Consider the following 12,424-nt stretch of genomic DNA (forward strand, 5'->3'; position numbering starts at 1 on the left):
AAACATAATACAATTATAAAATAATACAATTTCAGAAAATACAATTGATGTTTTACTTTTATCAAAATTACTTCAAGACTTAATAAATACATTAAGAAACAGTATATCTAAACCTGCATGCCCTCTACATACAGAAAAAGAACAGACATCCAAAAAGTGAAGGAAAAAAAAACATCCCCAGTGTTCTCTCCTTAAAGGGCTGATAGATAACTATGACTTTCAGACATTAAAAATTTTGGAACAATGCTATCCAAAACCATATAAAATGATTCAAAAGAAGAATGGCATAGGGGAAGATCATAATAATAAGAAATCGCACTAGTCTATTAATGTTTGTGTACTGTTACACACTTGTGTCTTTATAATTCACCTCTTATGCTTTATTCTTAATGAGCCCAAACAGAAATGTTTTAGAAGATGATTCAGCTTAGCTACTGAATACCTGTGATAAAAATATTAAATTTAGTTCTGCCTCTGACAAATGAGATGATCAGATAATGATTGTTAACTCCACTCAGTATTGAAATATCTGATTTCAAACATGGAATCTTCAGCAACTATTACTTGAGAATAAAAATAAGATTACTCTTGTTCAGGGGTGGAACGTCCAGGAGTAGAAAATAAAAGTTCTGCCATGTGTTTCTTCCACCGATGAACTCAGCTGGCTCATTTCACTAATTAGTTCTACATGCTGGCTGAAGTATTGTACTAATTAGCAAATCCAGGTGACTGGAACAAAATACGGGGAGGGGTTTTTCTTTCTGAACCTGGATTTTCCTGCTCTGTTCTTGTTTTACCATAGGCTCAGGGCGTTCAACTTTTAACTCCAAATGGCTCCAGTGATCAGGATACTTAATCGTTTGATAATCTATGAGGACCTCAGTGTCTTATTTGCCATTGGGAATTCACCTTTGATGTTTCGGGAGCTGAGAGAGAGAAACAGGTATGGGCCAATCCGAATAAACAAAGGGATAGATAATCAGCATTCCCTCTCTCAAAATAATATGTGGATCCACCCGCTGACATCTTATTCTTCCACCACTGTATCTCATATGTAATGTATAATAAATTATCCAAATGTCTTGGATCATAAATATGTTATTACATTTATGCCGTTTTTATGCATAGGTGTCTACACTTTTTTCCCCTTTCACTTTAACCATAATTTTTTGGACATTTATTATTATTATTTTTTTTTTCTAGTCAGACAGAAATTTCCTGAATGGCTGTTTGTGAATGGTAAAACAGGCAAATACAGGCTGAGAGTGTCTGAAATAACATTACACAGTTGAGAGACTAAGCAAATACCTCAGAGACTAAGAGGAGTGAAGAGCCTGCTCTCGGGTAAAGTGTGCCATAATAATATCCAGACACAGGTGGCGCTACTGAGCAGCCAGACAGAAGGTTGCTGCATCTGAGTACTGAAAATCAAACCTCAGAGGGGAGAGAGGAAGAGCCATCCCACAGGATTGTATTACAGAGGACACACCTGCCTACGTGTTTCTTTCAGTTTGCCACTGTAGTAGATCATGGACACAGAAAAAGACACCCGGTCAGGAATTTAAATGAAAATACAGACGGCAGTCCCGAGCAGCAACAGTTTGGTCTACTCCCACCTCAAATTAACTAACTGGCTGACTGACAGACCCAGGCATGTCCAGGAGCAATCTCTCGCAATGGTACGTGCCATTTTCTGTACACTAAACTCTGTGGTCTGTGTGCAAGTACCGGCAATTAATGTGCAGCACAATTTACTTTCTGAAAATAAATCTTACACACTGATTTATTGCATTTTAATATACTGTATTATTATGTTACAGTTCACCATTACCAGAGGACCATTTCTTTAACAATTTCAATGGAATGCCCAGGTAGGTTTATTTACATTATCGTACATTACATTTTTAAATTACTGGCCATGTATATTATCATATACAATTATTGCAAAGTTACTCAATTATATATAGTGCAGTACGAAGTCAGTATTGGAAATGTGTTTACCTGGTAGAGATGCTCTGTCCAAAGTGTGAAATGAACTAGGGGTGTTGCCCCATCACTATTTATAGGCCAAATGCCCTACCAGTGAAGCAGGAAGAGTGCAGAAATATGGTGACCACCCCCAGCTTCCATCACCCTTGACTGCCACCCCTACACCCACCCATCTGAATCATTTACCAACATTCAATACCATTTACTTCCTGCTCCAGATGATAAGTCCCCGACCAGAATATTAAAAAAGGAGTGTTTTGGGAATTCCTGCCCTTCTTTCTGCTGAGGTGCATTAGTGATGCAGGGAAGTCAGGGACTATATAAAAGGGGAATCCTTCCCCTCATCAGCACAGCAGCACGTTCCTCAAGCCTTGACATCTGACAAACTCTCAGAAAGAGGGAGAGAGAAAGAACAAGAGGAGAAGACATCAGAAACAAGGCAAGGAAAGCCAGAACAGACAGAGTGCACAGATAGACAGTGAGGTTTGCGCACCTTCAGTACATCGCACGCTGACCAGAGTGACATTATGTGGTCTACACTGAAGGTGAGTACCAGTGCTCTATCATAGGGCATTTGAGGCACTGACTTGATGTCATTAAGGTGCATTTAAAGTGTAAGTTCAAGGCACTGATTCAATGTCATTAAGTTGTATTTACTGTGTGAGTTTATGCAACAAGGGTTCTGGGGCCAGCGTATGTTTCAAGTTTGTTCCCTTAGCCTGTGACTCATTTTATTGGATTGTGAGCAACTGTGAACAATTTCTCAGTTGTTCACAGTTGCTCACAAAGAATGATTGTCTCACATCCAAATGTGAAAGACAGGGGTTACAGGCAGGAATGGGCAGATTAAAATTTTTGCTGACCATATGTCAAATTGTGCTACTGCAGTTGTAGTTCCATTACATTAGAGGCAGTTAGCAGACTCCCTCATCCAAAGTGACTTATACAACCTTTTTTTTTTACATAGAATTTACATTGGATCTATTCATACAGTAAGATATATACTGAAGCAATGCAGGTTAAGTACCTTGCTCAAGGGTATAATGGCACGGTTCTACCTGGGAATTGAACCGGTGACAAGACTAGCTCCGTACCCATTATACTACACTCCCTCTCGTTGGTCCATTGGTCTCTCTGGCTGATATGCTGACACTTTCTGGATTCCAGGACAGACTAATTGGCAGGGCAGGCAGGGCAGGGCTATAAATGTGTTCCAAATTCCTTCAGTAATCATTCTTGGAAAGACCACTATATAAAACCTTCTACTCTTTCATACTTTTCTGTGGTAAAATACACATTGTTGATAAAGATAAGACTTTTACTTTGGGTGTAGAGGTAAAGAGTGTCAAATGAAAGCAACTTGTTCAATACAGAGTGTGAAAATGTTTGGAGACTTACCTGTGTTACCTATGTTTTCTGTTTCAGAGGTCTTCCAGATATTCTTCTGTCATCCGAAGGCTGCATAAATCTGCTCTAGAAGGTGGGGTTAGTTCCTGGGCTGAAGACGGCTCAGCTCTCTTCCCTCTCCTGCTATATCAGTCCTTTCTTATTGTTCTTTATTGACACTTTCATCAGAAGAGTGACAGGACATACCAGACCTAACTTTTCCATGTTCTCCACAGACAGGAAATTGTGGCTTTCCTTAATGTCGTCTAAGCCCAGTGCAAATACTTTTTTTTTTTAAAGCATGCTCAGTATTTTCTCAGAGGTGAAAACTGCCGGGCAGCTGTGTAGCAGAGGCTTTTAAAGTGTACTTTTTATCGAGGACATCCTCTCTTGGGCTGTACTCGAGTGAGTTACTTAACCAGAGTTCCGTCTGTAAATATCCAGCTGTGGTTAGTGGAGTATGTTCAAAAACTTCACCCCAGAAAAAGGCAGGAGTCCAAAGGTAATATTTTAGACAGTGATAGAAGGGCTGCAGGAAATCATTTTGTGTTTAGGGCCACTTCTAAAAATTTAATGAAAAAGGAAAAATGCAAGTTACTGCGCTCACACTTAAATTGGCTGGGTAAATGCCAGATAAAGTAATGAATAAAAGAAAAAAGAAGGCTCTGCGCACCGAAAGATGCCCCAAACATGCTTAAAGCACTACGTTTTTAATAGAAGACTATGACAATGTTTCAGCGTTGGCTTTTGTCAGTGTGAAGGAACTGTAAAAAGCAAACACTAAAACGTTTGTCATAGTCTTCTATTAAAAACTTTTCTCTTTAAGCGTGTTTGAGGCATGTAGCAGCCAATAATGTAATAACTGCCGTTAATGTAATAACTGCCAATAACGTAATAATTTTTCCGTTCTTAATGTAATAAAAGCCGATAATGTAATAACTGACCAATAATGTAATACATTTTCTGAACCAACAACGTAATAACTTTTTGCATATAATGTAATAAGTTATTACATTATTGGCTGGTTATTACATTATTAGCTGGGTTTTTAAATAAATCATAAAAAATGTAATAACAGGAGCCGATAATGTAATAATATACTTATATCGCTTTTTTAAATTTATTTATTGGCTATAAAGTGTCACACTTCTATGACACTTACCCTTGCTTCCTCTTTCAAATAGCTGCTCAAAAACCTGACCACACGCACGTGCGCACACGCACACACACACCTACTCTCTCTTTAGGAATTATGACTATTTATTTGTTTGTGGTGCTTGGTTAGACTTATCTCTAGCCCTGCCTTCTACTCCTTAACCATTTGAGTACCAAATGAAGTGCGAGCACATATGTTTGCAAACACAGACAATTACTCATGTCATATAATATGAAATTTATACCTCTTTGAAGATGCTTTGTCCACAAATACAAAGACCACCGTTTCTTTTCATGAAAAATGTCATCTTTAATTAAATGTATTTAAATAACTTTTTCAAGCAAACTGTTTCAACCACACTATTATAGCTATTCAGCACTCTCTCTCTCTCTATGTATATATATACCAAACCTGACTCCTGAAAGGTTACATGAAAATGTATTACCAAATCAGAATCCTTGCCCTATTGACATCCCTGGCTATTTGAATACAGTCATGACAAGCTCAACAAAGAGTCTAAAACCGAAACAAATGATATCTATAGTTCATTCTTTTTTATTTTTGCCATTTTCTCCAATTTTAGTCGTTATACCAATTCTCTGTGTGTATCACGGTCCTGGTCGATGCGCTATCTTCTGTTGATCTGGGGAGGATATAGACTACCACATGCCTCTGATACATGTAGAGTCCACAACTGCTTCTTTTCACCTGACAGTGAGGCAGAGGTGGGAGTAAGTCACATTTGTGCAAGTCACAAGCAAGTCTCAAGTCTTAACCTTCAAGTCTCAAGCAAGTCCCGTGTCACTGTGTTTAGACTCAAGCAAGTCAAGTCGAGTCACCATGAAAGAAGTGCTTAAAACAAGAGAGAAAGGGACACAATGGCAAGCCATGTCATAAGAAAACTGCACCTGTTCGTGAGTTAGTTAGTTTCTACAACTAGGGATGGGCATGGTTCGGATTTTATCAATATCAATACCACTATTGATACTGCTTATCAATACCAATACTTATCGATACTCTTATCGATACTTCCTAATTTGGTGTGCAAAATACATGTTTTTAAAAGAATTATCAGTACTACTTTTATATTAGTTTGGGCAAAAAATATTTAACAAAGTAGTTCTGTTGATAAAATGAAACATATTGTTTTCTGAGACAAAACATGATGCTGGGACCAATGGTATAGATAATGTAAATGTAATGTGTATCAAGAGAATGTTTAGTTCTTTAAAAAAAGGTGGTAAACCATCTTTTATTATTATGATAAAACTGAAAGATGTGTTACCAAAGTTATCTTTGTAGGTCATGTTATATACTATATTTTACAGTTTAGAATTTTGCATTAAGAGGTTGAAAGTTGAGCACAAGGGATAATAGTGCCAGTTTGGTTGAAGAAGTTATTTAAATACACTTGATTAAAGATGATATTTTTTATGGAAAGTAGTGGTGGTCTTTTTTATTTGAGAACACAGCATCTTCAAAGAGGTATAGATTTCATATTATACAACATAAGAGTAATTGTCTGTGTTTGCAAACATGCGTGCTCTCACTTAATTTGGTACTCAAATGGCAAAGGAGCATAAGGCAGGGCTGGAGATAAGTCTAACCATCAAGTTACACAAACAATTAATTCCTAGAGAGAGAGAGAGAGAGTAGGTGTGTGTGTGTGTGTGTTTTCTCAGAGTTAGGACTAAGATTCAGGGGTCAGGATTGGCCTGGTTTTTGAGCAGCTATTTGAAAGAAGCAACAGTAAGGGTAGGCCAAAGTGTTATGGAAGTCTGACATTTGATAATAAATAAAACTTATACATAGTGATACAAGTATATTATTACATTATCGGCTCCTATTATTACATTTTTAATGATTTTTATTAACCCAGCTAATAATGTAATAACCAGTCAATAATCTAATAACTTATTACATTATGTGCAAAAAGTTATTACGTTATTGGTTCAGAAATTTTATTACATTATTGGTAAGTTATTACATTATCGGCTTTTATTACATTAAGAACGGAAAAATTATTACGTTATTGGCAGTTATTACATTAACGGTAGTTATTACATTATTGGTTGCTACAAGGCATCTTTTGGTATGTGGAGCCTTCTTTTTCCTTTTTTTCTCTCTTTGATTTAAAAGGAAATAGAAATAAAATAAATGTAGCCAATCCCATCTAACCATTTGAATTAAACAATAGCCTGTTGTCTGTTAGACAAAGCTATGTAAAAAGTTGTGTAAGTCGCTCTGGATAAAAGTGTCAGCTAAATGCCTGTAATGTAATGTAAAAAAGCATTTACATAAAGGCCTTTTGATGACAATGTGCCCTGGTGTAAATTCCAGCTTAGATCCAGCCTGATCTGAAGCTGGTCCAGCTGGTTTGAAGCTAGATTGGAGGTGGCCAAGCTAGCAACAAGATGGGCGACAGTGCAGCCATGCTGGCAAGACTATAATGGGCCAGCTTGGTACAGACAACAGACCATCACTAAATTCCAAATAGTATCCAGCAGGAGCAGAAGCTGATTCCAGCCAGATTCCATCTTAGTCTGGTAGCTGGATTTTCCACCAGGATGTTAAACAATGCTATTAACGGAAGCCTACTAATTACAGATAATGATAATTAAAATGAAATGTGATAATTCATGCTGATGTGCAGAGATAGGGGTCAGGTGGAGCTTGAGCCTGTTGGGCAAGTGAGAATTTGTTCTAGGTGAGGCCCAGAGAAGGCTGGTCTCTTCCCTTTTTATGTACATTTTGGTTTTGTCTACATCGTTTTACAGTTATAAAGAAAATAACTCTAAAATAATGAATTTTAAAAATAAATTGGGATGAAACCAAAGGCTGCAGTTTTCACACCTTTCAATATACTTCTGCCCAATTGTGAAATTCATAGAGATTATAGACTATTTCATACGGATAGCCTGCTAATTACAAAATACTAATTACCTAGTTATTGATGTTATTGACACCTAAAATGGCCTATTCATTCAAACTTCAAAACAAGATTTAATGTATACATATGTACAATAACATAGATTTTAATATAAAAAGGACATTTTATTATTTTAAATGCAATGTCCTCCAGTGTGTCCTATAACATGCCTGAACAACAAATGTTTTGTCAGTGGCGGAACGTCCAGCCCCAGATGACACGGTGACCGGCAGTTTTGGCGCATTCATCCATGGCGTGCGGCCAGACCAGCTCTCCCAGACGGTGCTGCGGCGGAGTAAAAGGATGGTGCTGGACAGCATTGGCGTGGGTCTCCTGGGTAGCACCACCCAGGTGTGCCAGCTGGCACTGCAGTACTGCCAGGTGAGAGCACTTTGCCAGCTACAGATGCACAATTCAAACACTAGGGGGCAGATTGACTGAGGATAGCATTAATTAGTCCATTTGTACAATGTATTCAGTCTGTAACCTGGCCTCTATCCCTCCAGCACATGTACGCCCCTGATGACATCAGCTCCATCTATGGCCACAGCGGCGTCAAGCTGTCCCCAACGCTGGCCGCGTTTGTCAACGGAGTGGCGGTAAGTGACACTGAACACGTCCAATGACTCATACGGCCACAGCCATGCCATTGTCCCCTCATCACTTCCCTGAGCAGCCCGGTGTTTAAATGTTAGTGCCACTAGGTATAGTTGTAGACCAATGAAAAACAAAATAGGAGTCAAATAGTGAGGTGTGACTTTGAGTGAGAGGCTTTGGGAATATCCTCCCTGAGAACCTGACAACTGCTACACAACACTGTGACTGAATTTTTATTCATTTTCCTTTCTCTAGGGCACCCATCCCCAATGCTGTAATTTGGGCCAGCTCTCAGTTTCCTAAGAGAGCCCTGGTCTTGTCTTGATCTCTGGCCCTGGCATTATTGTTATAAGGAGCCAGACAAGGCTATTTGCTAGCCTGGCTCACACATATGTGTGTCAGGTACCATTTCTACAATGCCAGGAGCTCTTATGTATGAGCAGTAACATGAAGGCTCTTCCCCAAGACCCACAGTGCATTACATGACCTGGCACACTGTTTCTTGCATTAAAACTGAGTGGAAAAAATACTACTTGGTATCTTGCTCTGCTGACATCATTTTGTAATGTATTATTACAACAGAGGAATATTTGAATATCCTTTAAAACTCTGCCCTTTTGCCCAACAGACTCACTCAATGGACTTTGATGACACCTGGCACCCAGCTACACACCCTTCTGGGGCAGTGCTTCCTGCCCTCCTGGCCATTTCTGACATGTTGCCCAGCAACATTAAGCCAAGTGGGTTGGACTTCCTCTTAGCCTTCAACGTGGGCATTGAGATCCAGGGCCGACTGATGAGGTTCTCCAATGAGGCACAAAACATCCCTAAGAGGTAAGGTTCTCCTAACTCTGTCCCAAATCTCATATGCAACCTATTGTGTCTCCTGCCTCACGCACACTAAGTAGTGATCTCTTCCTGTGAGGTTGAGAAAGGTTGTCCCTCAAAAAAACAGGAAACAGCGTCCACAGGATGAGACCCTCCACACTCTGCTGTGCTAATTTATGGCTACATCTCTTGTTTTTACAGTGTGAATGACACTTTGTTCACAATACTACATTGTATTAACCTAGCAGGTGCTCTCATAAAAAATAACTATGCTAAGCAAGAACCATAATACAAATAAAATCCAAAATATACATCCTGAATTAACAAGCTCTAAGGATGAGGGCAGGTCTGCAAACACTGCCAACCAAACAGGTTATTCTCCAGCTTCTTGCTCCCTCTTGCTGGCAGAGACAGCAGGAATGTTTAACTGAAGGCTCCTTCACACAGACGTTTACAGAGGGAAATTATTTCTCCGGCCTGCCCTGTTTATGTTGGTGTAGTGAGAATGAAGTACAGTGAGCAATAATGTGTTATTTCCTCAGTTGCCTCTGAAATTCTGGGAGCCCCAAAATCAGACACAAATAGGCAAGCACATACCAGACCTGGGACAAACATTGCTGGGCTATTACCAGTCAATACACATACTGTAGTAACACAGCTGGTGAGGAGAACATGCAGTTCCCATTGGTCCAACCCCCCTCCCTCTCTCTTTCCTCTCTCAGGTTTCACCCCCCCAGTGTGGTGGGAACTATGGGCAGCGCTGCTGCCTGCGCCCGTCTCCTGTCCCTGGAGCGCGCTCAGTGCAGCCACGCCCTTGCCATTGCCGCCTCCCTGGCAGGTGCCCCGATGGCCAACGCCGCCACCCAGGCGAAGCCGCTGCACATCGGGAACGCAGCCCGGTTCGGCCTGGAAGCGGCGCTGCTGGCGTCCCGCGGCCTGGAAGCCAGTCACCTGGTGCTGGACGCCGTGCCGGGCGTGGCTGGCTTCAGCGCCTTCTACGAGGACTACGCCCCACGGCCGATGCCTTCTCCCGAGGAGGCGGAGCCCCGCTTCCTGCTGGAAGAGCAGGATATAGGCTTCAAGCGCTTCCCTGCACACCTGGGCATGCACTGGGTGGTGGATGCCGCTACCTCAGTGCACAAGCTGCTGGTCAGTGCCGAGGGCGGAGCTTTCTCCCCAGGCCTCATCAGAGAGGTCCTGCTGAGGGTGCCGCCCTCCAAGTACATCAACAGACCCTTCCCCGAGTCAGAGCACCAGGCCCGCCACTCCTTCCAGTTCAATGCCTGCTCCGCCCTGCTGGACGGGGAGGTGACGGTACAGTCCTTCTTGCCCGCTGCGTTCCAGAGGCCCGAGCTGCGTGCCCTGCTCTCCCGCGTGCGGGTGGAGCACCCCCACGACAACCCCGGCAACTTTGACCGCATGTACGGAGAGGTGCAGGTGAAGCTGGTCGGCGGGGACGTCCTCACTGGCCGCTGCGACACTTTCTACGGACACTGGCGCAACCCGCTCACCGACGAAAGCCTCCGCAGGAAGTTCTGTGCCAATGCTGGTGCCGTGTTGCCCCAAGAGAAGGTGGAGGGCCTGATGGAGACGGTGGAGAGGCTGGAGCAGCTGAGAAACTGCAGCCCACTCCTGGAGCACCTGCAGTGAGTGGTGCTGTCCAGCGGGGAGAGACATCAATGTAGCAATGTAGAGTTCTCGCAGTTTCCCTCTCTACCCACAGCCACCCTCTCCCTGTCTAAATAACAGCGTTACTTTCGTAAGACTGGGGTTTCTACACACTGAGTATGTGCACAGACTATAAAAAGTGGAACTTAAAGCACCAGAACAGAGTAAAAAGTAATACTAAATGTATTGCAAAACGCCAGCTCCAAGTTCCACTGATGCACATTAAATTGCAATGATCTTAAATCTGAGAATCAATTCTGTAAAAACTGGTTTCAATCAAAATTGTTTAATTGAAAATAAGATGAACCATGCTGAAGTGATGATCCCATTCCCTGTGAATCAGTGACTGTTCTATATTCTTATGAATGCCACTAAAAGATTTATGACCTTGAAATACTGTCTGTAAAGTTAACAATAAATCCCATATTTTGTAATGATCAGTGATATAATCTTGAAAAATCATTTACTGTACTTTCAGAAAGGGTTTGTGTTCATCTGTAGCAATGCAACTGTATGTTCTGTAAATATATGCTAAATTAATATTTGTTAACACTATCCACATGCATACTCATATGTAATGAGTACAAATAACTGGTCTTTCACATAATTAAATAAAATATTTTAAATAAGCTGTTTTTCTTGCAATTATTTGCCTATAAATAAATATGTCAACTGCAAGTTCTGACTGTTTTCTCTAGTATTCTTTTGCAAATGCAGTCATTGCAGTATGGAGTCATAAAATAACTGCTGCTTAGGGGGGTTGTTCCTTTCTAACAGCTAAAGGCCAGAATACCTTTTGGCTAAAAAGTGCTGTGCTCTTTCTAAAAAAAAAATTTTTTTTAACCCTCCTGTTCTGTTCATTTTTTAGGTACAGCAAAAATATTCTCGGGTCAATCCCCATACAGGGGGGGTTTGCAAATACATGAAATGAACCATTTTCATTTAAAATGTTGATTACACTAATTAAGGCCAGTAGAAGAAGTTTCATACTGAAAAAATAATTATAAGTATTTTTCCTAGATTTTCAAACTTTAAAAAGGGTCAATTTGACCCGCAACATAACAGGAGGGTTAAATAAAATAAAATTATCAGCTCTCAAAAACATCCCCAACATCTTGCAGTAGTGACCCGTATGAATTCAACATTATTTATATAAATATTATCTTTGTCTATAAAATATTTTTAATTCTTAAAAATCATTTTCACCACATGCAGTACCATATATTTCCAATGGAGGGTAGAAGGGTGAAACTGATGTAGGAATAAATCCCATGCATTTTGAAATATGGCAGGTGGCCTTTATTTATTTATTTTTTAAATATGAAAAAATATACAGGTCCTGGAGCACCTGTTAAGATAGACGTCATCATGAACACCAGTACGTACCAAGATATTTAAATAACAAAACAATGCATCCCCCCCCCCCCCCCCAATGAGCTCACAAGATTTCCATTTTCATTTAAAAATTAAACTTTTGAATGCAATTCACTTATGATTATCTGCTTATATAAGTACAGATATCATATAATGAAATATTAAGTGTTTATAGACAAGTTTATACAGTTTAAAGCATTTTTAATCATGAAAAAACTAGTGTAAGCAGGTGTGTCCAAACTTTTGACTGGTACTGTATATGTATGTGAGAACTGCTGTGCTAAAGTCCTGACGAAGACAGCTTGCTGCCGAAACGTTGGCGATAAAAATCTGCATTGGAGTAAACGGAGTGTGAGACCCTTCTTTCTGTTTAAGTTTTACTTACATGTCCTTCTGGTCTGCACCTCGCTAAAACAAGGTGTGCGTTTTCTTTTTCACTTTTGACCAAGTTGATTATATATCATTTCAAGATTCTATAAATTTCTGACTGCAGTAGG

General features: G+C 40.3%; 1 protein-coding gene across 1 annotated transcript; it reads left to right on the forward strand.

The window, feature by feature from the left end:
* The first annotated feature begins 1,992 nt into the window (after nt 1-1,992).
* irg1l (immunoresponsive gene 1, like) lies at nt 1,993-11,220 on the forward strand. Its single transcript, XM_064328298.1, has 6 exons — nt 1,993-2,534; nt 3,415-3,469; nt 7,654-7,841; nt 7,967-8,059; nt 8,686-8,891; nt 9,608-11,220. The coding sequence occupies exons 1-6, from the start codon at nt 2,517-2,519 to the stop codon at nt 10,533-10,535; spliced, it is 1,488 nt and encodes a 495-aa protein (XP_064184368.1). The 5' UTR covers nt 1,993-2,516; the 3' UTR covers nt 10,536-11,220.
* Nucleotides 11,221-12,424: the final 1,204 nt, after the last annotated feature.

This window comes from Anguilla rostrata, chromosome 3 (genome assembly GCF_018555375.3).
Source record: "Anguilla rostrata isolate EN2019 chromosome 3, ASM1855537v3, whole genome shotgun sequence".
In the NCBI taxonomy this organism is placed as follows: Eukaryota; Metazoa; Chordata; class Actinopteri; order Anguilliformes; family Anguillidae; genus Anguilla; species Anguilla rostrata.

Excerpts from the sequence above, each read along its gene's own strand:
- irg1l (XM_064328298.1), top strand. Across the intron at positions 3,470-7,653 it reads GCATAAATCTGCTCTAGAAG|TGGCGGAACGTCCAGCCCCA; the intron begins GTGGGGTTAGTT and ends ATGTTTTGTCAG. Across the intron at positions 7,842-7,966 it reads TGGCACTGCAGTACTGCCAG|CACATGTACGCCCCTGATGA; the intron begins GTGAGAGCACTT and ends CTATCCCTCCAG.